Genomic DNA, 12350 nt, shown 5'->3' with positions numbered 1-12350 from the left:
TTTGGGGGAGGGGGAAGTGGAGGGGTTTATGGCCCTGGGCCTGAAGAATAATTCTGGGAATATCTGAGACTCAACTGCCCCTGCATCAGTTCTATAACTGGGGTAATCTGGGTTAAACTCCAACGGTAGTAATCTGGGGTAAACTCTGACTGGGGTAATCTGGGGTAAACTCTAATTGGGGTAATCTGGGGTAAACTCTGACTGGGTTAATCTGGTGTAAACTCTAATTTGGGTAATCTGGGGTTAAACTCTGACTGGGCTAATCTGGGGTAAATTCTAAACTCTAAACTTGGGGTAATCTGGGGTAAACTCTGACTGGGTCAATCTGGGGTAACCTCTAATTGGTTTACTCTGGGGTAAACTCTAATTGGGGTAAACTGGGGTAAACTCTGACTGGGTTAATCTGGGGTAAATTCTAACTGGGCTAATCTGGGGTAAACTTTATCTGGGGTAATCTGGTGTCAACTCTAAATGGACTGTTTTTGTCATGTTTTCATGGGCTACTCATACACACAGTGAACCCAAATTGGTTACAATGTGTCACAAGCCCAACCAACAGGGCATATGAACCTCTACACAAGTAAGCCTTATAAACACACTTATGACACATTTTGAGGCCCATTTAATCAAGATAGCGCATGTCACAGCCCCTGTCACAGCCCCACCAGCGCATGTCACAGCCCCTATGAGCTGTGCTCCTAACCATGAGTCAGCCATTGAGACAGTGTGGCCCTTGCAGTGGTTTGAGTAGGAGACTCACAGAGTCTTATCTCTGGGTTACGCCTTCCCCAGGCCAGACAGACACCCTAGTGCTCTAGTCATCCATTACAGTAACTTACAATATTACAACTCATACTGTAACAACTATTTTGTACAGTAACTTGTAATTTAACAGATCTACTCTACTCCAAAAACAGTAAAGATTTAAAAAAGGCTGGTGGTAACTCGTGGTACAATGACAGGCAATACAAATTGTATTGTACAGTGAGAAGTAGAATATTTTAATGTGTATTAACTTAAAATTGTGTCTTCATTTGTCTGGTTACACAATGCATATGTAGTGCTCCAAATACACATAAAACAATGCTGATTAGAAATATTATGCAAATGTGTTTAACATTGAAACAACAGAGGCTGATGGACAGATAAGAAGACACTGTTCACTACCGCCATCGTCTCTCAAACCTTGTGACCCTGGACTTTTTAAACCTCCGTCGACCACTAAATTAAGGTGAGCGGGAAAACTTTAAAAAGTCAACTTTCTTCACCTATACCATCACTAATTAAACTGATGAAGAGATGTGTGATGTTAGCTGTTATTTGAAACATCACGGGCCACAACCAAACACTACAGACCTTAAATTTTTACTATACAACTCCCACATAATGCTGGTTAGATTTTACAGTCATTTTTGTACCAATTTTAAACCTGAAATAAAGCACCTGGATCATTGTACGGTTAGTTAGCAACAGACTAATCGAGACTTGGGTTGTAGAAAGACAAACTGTCATTCCAAAAATGTATTCTCACTGATAGGCATATATGATACAATTTTAATATAAACCTCAGATACATGGAAAGTTAGATAAAGTTGTCTGTCGCATGTTTCATTCAAATCCCCACCTTTTCTCATCTGTACTCCACTCAATACCACTGACCCCCAAGCCCCCTCAATGACAGACCCCAGTAAAGGACCCCCGGCCTGGGAGGCCACACCCTTACCTGCACCAAGGTGATCCAGCCTAGTCTGTGGCAGTAGAAATAGGTTGATCGCCACGATGCTAACGTAAACGTACCCAATGATAGAGTGATCTGGGGCGGATGGAGAGGCAGAGAGTGAGAGAAAGAGAGAAAATGGAGGGAACACCCATTTGAAAGTACGCCGGGCAAGAAACGCTGTACTACGTTCAGCACCAAAGGGGATAGAGAGATAAGGCCTGTGTGACAGACAAACAGCCCTATCGATGTGGCCCACCTTAGGCCAGGGATATCCCAACCCTTCTCTCTCCCCTCCGCCCTCTCTGTTTGGAATGATGCCAAGTCAGGACACAGGGTGCCAGAGAGACCAAACCTGTATGGACCAACAGGACCAGCTTCACCCTGCATGGAGGAAGGGGGTATGGAAGGGCACTCTATCAGAACGTGAGCATCTTGACTTCTGACGTCATCTTGTTAACATACTAGGGATTCCCTTCTATGAAGGGAGGGATTCCCCCTCGTGATGACCTTGAGTGGGTTTTATTATTAAATTATTATTACATTTTTCCATTAAGAGCTGCCAAACTTATAAGCAGGCCTCGGTCACACTTTATTTGGATAGTCCAGATTTTTCCATCAGTAAGATGGTCTACAGATGGTCATACTATCAACAATCTGTTAGGGTTAGGTTAAGAATAAGGGTCAGAGTAAGGTTAGAGTTTTTTTTAAGCTTTATTTTACTAGGCAAGTCAGTTAAGAACAAATTCTTATTTTCAATGACGGCCTAGGAACAGTGGGTTAACTGCCTGTTCATTGGCAGAACGACAGATTTTGTACCTTGTCAGCTCAGGGATTTGAACTTACAACCTTTCGGTTACTAGTCCAATGCTCTAACCACTAGGCTACCCTGCCGTTAAGTTTAGGGTTAGAATAACGGTTAAGGTTAGGGTTAGAGCTAGGGTTAGTAGATAGTTAGTTGAAATGTTACTGATAGTCTGTAGATAGTCCATATAACATCTACAAATGGACTATCCAAATAAAGTGTTACCAGGCCCCCACTGACACATGTCATACTGTATGACCTACTGTAACTCCCCATCACCCCATGGCTTAACGTTCACACCATCAGATCGACCTTGATCCTTTTAAGGCCTTGATTGGGTCTTGTTTCTCAAACACTAGAAACTGATGACAGCAACATACAATGAAACAAGTAAATATATCTTGTGTATCCAAATATAGAGAGTGCCTGATGGTGGGGTCTGTGGGTGACCTGTACCATACCTCTATGAGACAGGAGAGGGACATCCATCCTGGCTTTTAATGAGATGAACAGAGATTGAAATATTTAACTATATTTCCATTTGCTCTGATTCTACAAAACACACAACATACTGTATCTGTATTTGTATCTAAATACCTGTATGAACAATCTCTCAGCTTTGCGTGAGGAACTCTTTTTGTGCACCTCCTGTAAGGAAATAAAAAATGTTTATACTACTGTAAATGCCGGCCCTTGTAATTGAAAAACCGTGTAGCCCGGTAAAAAAAATATGTATATATTAACTGGCTCGTTGGATCTTTCTTTTTTGGGAGGTAACTTTGAGGAAATCAATAACATCCCCTGTTACCACTCAACAAATGTTGTTACTTTAAACGCAAATGTTATTGATGCACCACCACCATTCTTGCCAGTAGTCAATTAATGCTGAATCAATCTGTGAAAAGCATGAATTGGACATTAGAAAATATGACAGTGTGTTCATCCATGCTCATGACAGAGGGGTTACTAGATAAGCAGTGGACCACACCCATGTGTTTACTTTAGAGCAGGGGTACTCAACTCTTAACCAATGAGGTCCAGAGCCTGATGGGTTTCTGTTCTACCTGATAATTCATTGCACCCACCTGGTGTCCCAGGTCTTAATCGGTCCCTTATTAGAGGGAACAATGAAAAATGAATGGGCTTTAGTGAACTTCAGGCTCTAGATGTTCACTGCACTTGGTCTTTGCATTCCCAATTTTTCCCCATTTACTATAGCACCTATGCTATTTTTCAATTTATGGCACCTGTCTCAGAGCTAAACGTTATTGTAATATACTCATTGTGAACATGTGATCAGCCTTTTATGTTATGTATATGTAAATTAAATGTTATAAGCAGGAACTGAAGCATTCTGGGAATGATAATAGTGTGTCTTGTTGAGGGAGTATCAAAGATATTGAATTACTGAAAAACAATAAATAATAGGACAAATCAAAAGGGGAGAAGCCTGAGAGAGAGAGAGAGAGACGGACAGGGATAGAGAAAATAGCGATTTTGCTGTGGCACAGGACGGTTAACATTAATAGTGGAGGTCCATCTGCTGTGTCCATATGCCCCTGTACTGTCCCTCTTTAGCATTATCGTACGTAATATGCAGAACATAGATGAGGACGTTATTCTCTTGGGGTTGTTTGTCTTGGGAGTCATGGTGTCCTCGGTTCAACCCCCGCAAGGAACACTGTATTCCCAGCATTAGCTACAATATTGACAAACTAAAGAGGCTGTTGGTTGCATCCTTCTTGTGACATACAGTCACTTACCAGCTTCATAATTGATTGAAACTGATGCAGGAGGGAATCTCCTCTAACAAATCATATGACAAACCAATAACACCATAACAATTCATCCTTCACAGAGTTGAGAAATTACTGTTGACTGGTATGGAGGGGCCTCTCGCAAAAATGATCATGGCAACCCAATCATATATGAATTACACAATGCTAATGTTGAATGCTTCAATTCATAAAGTTCTTATGGGGGAATTGTGTGGCACAAAATGGGCGGCAGAGACAGTGACAGTACTATGGAGCTCATAGACTGAGACGATAGGCTCTATCAGGCATAGAGCAAGCAGGCTTGCATGAATTATCACTCCTTACCAGAGCCTGTACCCTGGACCCACCTAGCCAGTGTCAGCCACTTACCGCCCAAAGAGCAGAAACTCATAAAGGGCCAAAGTGCAAAACCATCAACCAAGCAAAAGGAATTCAACAGACAGTACAATACACAGAACATACTGTAGAAGTCAGATAAATGTGAAAACTAATTCAGCAAATATCACTTTAGAGAATAGGACTTTTTAACGCTGAGTTGAGTATGGCAAGTAATATAAAACTGTAGGCAAAAGATTTTGCCTGTGTCACCCTCTAGTGTACAAATGTGCCTCAGTGAAAACAAGTGTCTGTATGGGTTGCGGTCTCCTCCTCCCTCCTGTGTTGCCAGTAAAGCCTGGGTTCTGAACATGACAACAATTAGGAAGAAAACAAACAATGTCATTTTATTTTATTTTGAGATTGAAGTCCTCCCAGTGGGTATCAAACATTGTCATCAGCAATCAATAACAGTATTCAGCAATGATAATTCAAATGGCGTGTGATGAACATGGGCTGATGTCTCATTAGTGTAGCATACAGACCAGTGGGTGGTGGCCTATATTACCATAACTAGCAATTCATCTACTCACTTGACCAGCTCTACTTAAAGCTAATTGCAAAGCATCAGTTGCAATATGGGAGATCAATACACAGTAACACAACGCGAGACAGGCTTCAGCAACTCAAATTGATAGTTTATCTGGCTGATGATGGTGCTGTAAACAGATAGCCATAGAAGATCTGGAATAAGGAAGTTCCACCCAACCAGTCTTTCCATGTCCTCCCTTTCTCTGATCCCATAACATAGGAGCTGCCAGGACTGGGGTCATCATACTATAAACCTTTCAGCTTTGGTCTACAGTAATCATATAAAGTCCTGGAACACTGCAATGGGAGCAGAGAGAGAGAAGGAACAGAAAGGAGTCTCTGCTGTGTGAGTGGTGACAGACAGCAGCATTGGTCTGAGTGATAACTGTTGGAGGATGGAGGAATTGAAATCTACAGGATGACACAAGGTGGGCGATTTCTGGTCCACTTTTCCACTTGCTTGCCAGCATAGGTGTTCTGGAGAGCGTCCCTGACCTGAAGGGGCATACACATAGTTGAGACCATTTGTGTCAATTTCAAAACATTTGTGTCAATTTCAGTGATGTAAACAAACTGGCTGAAGTTGACAGTTCTGCAACTTCAGAGGAGAAAGCTTCCAGTACTCACATCCTTTTCCATGGGGAAGCCACCTGTTTCCAGCTTGGAGAAGACCAGCTCCCCGTTGATCTCCAACTCAAAGCTGCCTGCAGAAACAACAGCATCACACTTCTCCTCAAAACAAATGTAGGTTTAACCTTGATGGACACATACACAAAACAGGCATGAAAAACTGGTATTTTACCAAAAAGAATAGGTAAACATTACAACATATATTACAATACATTTCACTGTAGCCACTGTGCTTCAGGATGCATCTGCATTACAGCTTGCTTTTTCCAGGGTTTTAGTCTGGGTTTCTGTATAGCACTTTGTGACAACTGCTGATGTAAAAAGGGCTTTATAAAATAAATGGGATGATTGGTTATCCAGCTGACCTTTTCGTCCTACAAAGCCTGACACCTCCGCCCCAGGAAACTCCACAGCGACAGCCTGCTGAAGTTTCTTGTAGCGGGGCCCAAGTACCCTCATTGGCCACTGAAACAGTGATAGAAAACCAAAATGGCGATGAATAATTAAAACGGCATAAAAACAAACAACATAAAGACTCAACCAGAGTGTTAAAAGGTATGGCAGTTGCAATATTTCCATAGTTTGCATAATGTAAATGTTCCATGACTTCAGTTTACGGCCTCTTTGTTAAACAAACGCATCCTCCCAAATATAAATGAACATAAACCTACCAGTACTCCACTCTGATCTGCACCACACCCATGGCTTTTGAACCCAGATTCTTCTCCTCACTCCTTTCTTGATTGTGCTTCGCTGATGTAAAGGTGTTTTGACTGAGGTTGGAGGAGTAAGAAACCTCAATATGAAAATACATGATAGGAGCAATCGTAACCTGCCTCCTTAGTTATGAGTAAATCTAAATGAGGGTATATTGTTGATTACATCTTTACTGTCCCAGGTAGGGTTGTGCCTGGTGATCAACTGAAACAGGCAAGTTAGTGATGAAACGATAGTTAACTGTTTTTTCATGTAAAACAATAAAACATTGCAAAAGCAAAAACCATTGACAATCGAGACACCAAAGGCTCATCATCCTGAGTTATTTGAAGTTTCTATCCTGTTCTTTAGTAATGGATAAGTTCTAGGAAAACATTGAAACATGTATTGAGACAATAATATAGCTGGGCAGGGTATTGGATTCCATGTGTGTAGTGTCAAGACCATAACATGCAGGAACAACACCTCCACAAAATGTCATATCTGAGAGGATCTATTCTACAGTGACTTGGAAACATTTCAGTTAACAGAAGTACATAGCTAGCTAGATGGCACTGGTATTTTGAGCTGAACACCAGTTAATTCAGGAAGAAAACTGAAATGGAAATTCCAATTGCCCTGAACATCGATTCAATGTGGATTTACAATTTCAGTTTACTTCCTGAATCAAATTAATTAAAATTGACCACAAACCTGCTTAACACATTCAATACAGGAAGAACTCAGACACACTTTACTTTAGCCAGTCAGCAGGGTTTGATCAATGCAGGCGCAATGTATGAAACGTACCAAGATGCTTCTTGCTCCAAAGGCTTTCTCTTCCTACTGCAGTTGTCATGGCTGGCTCTGTTGACATTACAGCGTGGGTGTAGCCTACAGCTGTTCCCATTATAGAATGATCACATGACAGTGGCATTCGATGTCTGGATGTGAGCATCAACAAGTGAGTAATTACTGAGACCTGAGTAACACACCTGAGGTGCTATGTTGCCATGGGGATGTACTCTATGGAGAGTTCAGACCTGTGAATGAGCCAATAGTCTAATAATATGGTAATATGTTGTTACATAGCCCTTTAGAACTGACATGTTCTCCATTCTAATGGAGTTGAGTAGTTATTACAGAAGTGAAACAAAGAGAAGAAAAAACATGCTAAGTAGTTTTGAGCATGACACGTTAAGACAATACTAACATATTTATCGAGTTAAATAATCAATAACTTTATTTTGTGATAGAAGTTCTCCTAATGGGTATCATACTTGACAGCCCTGGGCAACAGAAAACAGTATTCAGAGATGATATTCAATAAACTGTGCGCATAAACAGGGGCTGATGAGGTGCCGTTAGTGATAGACAGACCAGTGAGAGATGGCTTTCAAAACAATTTAGGATTTATCTACTTGCAAGGTCAGCTCTACTAATAGTTCAGCTGATCATATATAAAAGCCACTGAGTCAATGAAAATGCATTATCTATGATTCAGTGACAGTATACAATTGCAAATTCACAAGAGGTTTGGTTACTACGGTGTTTCTCATGTTTCGCTAAAGAGAACAGTTCAAAACAGAGATATAGTTCACTGTTGACACTGCCTGGAATGCTCCAGGCAGATTAGCTATAGATGGACATAACTGAAGAAAAAAACCTGATTAAATCCAAGTTCCGACATTGATACACTAGTTTTAAAGATACATAAAAGTTGTAGTGACAGAACTGAACAAAAACATTAAAAGTATAAGCTTCAACCTTGATTAAAGTGTCTCCACTTTAGAACACATCTTATTAAATACATTGACAAACATTGCATTGACAGGTTCAAGCAGCACGTTCATCATCATAGCAGGGTACAGGATACAAGTTGTGAAACAGGGCTTATGATGCTTAGAGCTAGGTGATAGAATTATTTTCACAGAGGGCTGAAAATGATTGAGCTCCTTTCTTGCTTTTGGTACTCAATAACATTTATCTTTTACGTTCATCAAAACTTTGTTTATGTCTGGCCAATGATGGTGCTGTATTATTTGAGAGGAATTCGAACAATCAGGCAGTAACTGTCTGCCAGGCAATGAGGCTTTCGAATAAAATAGGGTGCTCCCCGCAACTCGTCTGCCCCTCGATCTCAGGGTCTCTCCATTTCTCTGATCCCATAACATAGGAGCTGCCAGGACTGGGGTCATCATACTATAAACTTTCAGCTTTGGGCTACAGTAATCATATAAGTCCTGGAACACCTCAATGGGAGCAGAGAAAGAGGGGAGCGAGAAACACAACAAAACCTTACGACAGGTTGTACTCTAAATCAAAGACAGTGGTCTTAGTCCAACTCTGCTAGTGTAGTTTCAACAGAGAGTTGCGTGTCACCCTCATGCCCGGTTAGTGCAAAGGCTGAGTGAGTAATGACAGTGGCAGTGATGGATGCACACTGTCCTGTCTTCAGCATGCTGCTGTCAGAAGAGGGCAGGGTTGGAGAATAGAGGGAGAGGAGATCTACAGGATGACACAAGGCGGGCGGCTCTTTGGTGATCTTCTCCACTGGCTTGCCATCATGGGCTTTCTGTATAGCATCCATGATCTGCATGGGGACAAGACATCTTGTGTCATTGGGGGTAGTCATTGGCAGTTGACACACACAGTGTGTCAGACATTAAAATAACAGCCTTGTAAGAAGTTAACAACTTACGTCGTCTTCATATGGGAAGCCGCTTGTTTCGAGCTTGGAGAAAACTACTTGCCCGTTGATCTCAATCTCAAAACTGCCTGCAGAAACAAAAGCATCAAATCAAGGAAAACAATGTAGTCTGAGAATATGGTAGAAACATACACTCACTAGCCAGTTTATTAGGTACACCACCATGTTCAAGAAAATGGTTCACTCCTACAGACAGTGAGTCATGTGGCCGTGGCTAGCTATATAAAGCAGGCAGACCGGCACAGGCATTCAGTTGCTGTGCAATTGGATGTTAGTAAAATGGGCAAAACAAGTGACCCAAGTGACTGAGTGCGGTATGATCGTTGGTGCCAAGCACATCGGATCGAGAATCTCTGAAACGGCCTCTTGGGCTTTTCAACGACAACAGTGTCTAGGTTCTCCAGAATGTTGCCACAAACCAAAACAATCCAGTCAGCAGCAGTCCTGTGGGCAAAAACAGCTCATTCATGAGAGGTCAAAGGAAAATATCAAGAATCATGCAAGCTAACAGGCGGGCCACAAACAGACAAATAACGTCCCAGTACAACAGTGGTGTGTAGAATGGCATTTTAGAATGCACCGATCCTTGTCACGGATGGGCTGTTGCAGCAGACATCCACACCGGGTTCCATTCCTACCAGCTAAACACAAGAAGAAACAGCTCCAGTGGGCACGCGACCGCCAACACTGGACAATTGAGAAGTGGAAAACGTCACCTGGTCCGACGAATCCCGGTTCCTGTTGCTTTATGCTGATGGCAGAGACAGGATTTAGTGTAAGCGGCATGAGTCCATGGACCCATCCTGCCTGGTGTCAATGGTACAGGCTGATTGCGGTGGTGTACCACGATCCAATCTGCAGCAACTGCATGATGCCATCGCATCAGTGTAGACCAACATCCCTTTGGAATGTGTCTGACTTGAAGAATCCATTCCCCAAAATAATTCAGGACGTTCTGGAGGCAAAGGGGGTCCGTGTGGCAGTGAGCTCCCATCACTGCCACTGTCATTACTTACTCACCCTTTGCACTAACCTGGCATGAGGGTGACACACACCTCTCTAATAAACTGTCCAGTGAGTATATAGCTACACAGAAGAAATAACATGTAACGATGTCAAAATGCTTCACATTATTAGTGTACTTACCAACACTGTACGTACCTGTATTGTCTGTAGTAGGCTGTGGAAAGGACCAACTTACCTTGCCTTCCTACGAAGCCCGACACTTCCGCTTCAGTGAACTCCGCGGTGACAACCCGCGCGAGCTCCTGATAGCGGGGCCCGTACCTCATCCACCGCTAAAGACGACAAAAACAAAAACACTGCTTGGTGATGAATAATTAACCCTAAAGTAGTTGGGGGAAAATGTCCAAGCAATGTCTAAGGTAAACATTCATCAACTAACGTTAGCTAGCATAAAACATAGCCCGTTTCATAATAAAAGAGTGGGTACTCTGCGCTATGAAGGTGGCTAGTTCGAGCTGGTAGCTACAGTAGCTACCTAAAACGCATTGGAGCTGCTTTAAAAAAAAAAGGGAATAATCCAATAAATGGAAAATAAACATACCAGTATTCGACTTTGACTTGCACACCCATGGCTGTTGAAGAAACTAGCTAGCTTGCTAGTTCCTTCTTCTCGATAAGCTGATTCAGGTTTGACCTAAAGACACGATTGTGTAACACAAATGCTAAAAAGGCGACATAGCTAGCTAAAGCGTATGAACAGAGAAATGCTGTTGATTGGTGTAACCAGAGGTGGGAGGAGCGAGAAAAAGCAGGAAGAAAATACTAGCAGGGACCTGTTCCAATACTTTTGAAATGCATCCATCCTTTCACTTTCTTCTTCCTTCTTTGAGATTATTTAGGAATAATCTCAAAAAGTTTAGGAATGATGTTAAGTACAGTGGGTCTTTTTGTAAAATAGCTTTATAAATTAAAACAGCAATATATCAACCTATGTGACATTAAAGAGGGCCAACCAACATTCTAGTAGAGAAGGCAGTGATGAGTACTAAAATTGTCGCCCGTAATAAATCGCAGTGCGCTATTATAAACTGCAACTAATAGCTTTAATGAAGTGGTAGCTGCATTTATATAGATGATGTCGCCATAGTCTAGGACCGATAGGAATGTCTACTGAATAATATGCTTTCTACTAAACCCATTTTTATTCTCAGTTTATACTCATGCATTCAATTCATATTTACAACTTCACAACTCGTAATTACCATCTTCCCATTTGGTTTTAAACACACCATTATTACAGTTTATTACTGCTCACCTTCAGACTCATAAAGACATCACAAGTCATCATGGCAAGTGTCCACTCCCTTCAGAGTAAAGCTACACCCCAGTCTTTCAGGAACTTGTTGTAAGCTAGAAGTAAAAGGACTGTTATTGGGCATTGACATGATGACTAAAATGAGTTGGATTATAACAATTTAGGGAAGAAACTAAGCACAGACAAAGCTTAAAATGAAGAGAAATGGCAACCAAAGATTCATCAACATGTGGTAAGTTTTTTCATCTCTATTGTCTTACATATCAACTTTAGAAAAAGGTTGTACTGTATATAAAGGACAATTTACACATGGCTTGTGAAGTTGTTTTTACAGTTATCAGTCACTTTGGTGCATTTCTTAGATCAAAAGTGCAATTCTTGATACTACTTGTACAAATTCCAAATAATCTAGTCACTTGTACACATCATTAAAGCAATTTCTTATTCCTTTGAACAAATTTCAATTGATAATGTACACGTCAGCTTTTTTCCACATTATCAATTGCTCATGTCATGTTGATCAAAATGTAGTAGATGGTTCTCTGTTGAATAGTCTTACCCCTCAAAATATCTAGGCATTAGTTCCTTGCACAAGCCATTACATGCAAAATTGTTGAACTATTTGTCATAAACTGTCAAGCATAGTTTTACACATTTCTATTAGACCTTTTGTACAAAAACGTGAATTGATGAATCGTGCAGGTGATATTGACCCTCACTCATGAAGGAATGTAAAGTGTTAGTTCAACCAACAATCAACCAGTTGTCTAAATTGCTCAAAGGTGCATCTAGTGAAGAATCAATTGGCAAGCATATATAGACAGACC

The 12350-nt window shown here is 41.3% G+C and overlaps 1 protein-coding gene and 1 pseudogene across 1 annotated transcript; both read right to left on the bottom strand.

Moving 5' to 3' along the window:
- Nucleotides 1-5021: 5021 nt before the first annotated feature.
- LOC121847296 (migration and invasion enhancer 1-like) lies at nt 5022-6295 on the bottom strand. The gene is made up of 3 exons (XM_042327907.1): nt 6202-6295; nt 5834-5910; nt 5022-5701 (listed from the first exon to the last, which is right to left on the bottom strand). The coding sequence occupies exons 1-3, from the start codon at nt 6293-6295 to the stop codon at nt 5618-5620; spliced, it is 255 nt and encodes an 84-aa protein (XP_042183841.1). The 3' UTR covers nt 5022-5617.
- A 1998-nt stretch (nt 6296-8293) lies between these two features.
- Nucleotides 8294-10998, bottom strand: LOC121847263 (annotated as a pseudogene).
- Between the last annotated feature and the right edge of the window lie 1352 nt (nt 10999-12350).

The sequence above is a fragment of the Oncorhynchus tshawytscha genome, linkage group LG09 (assembly GCF_018296145.1).
Source record: "Oncorhynchus tshawytscha isolate Ot180627B linkage group LG09, Otsh_v2.0, whole genome shotgun sequence".
In the NCBI taxonomy this organism is placed as follows: Eukaryota; Metazoa; Chordata; class Actinopteri; order Salmoniformes; family Salmonidae; genus Oncorhynchus; species Oncorhynchus tshawytscha.
This window is presented reverse-complemented; position numbering and strand designations above follow the sequence as displayed.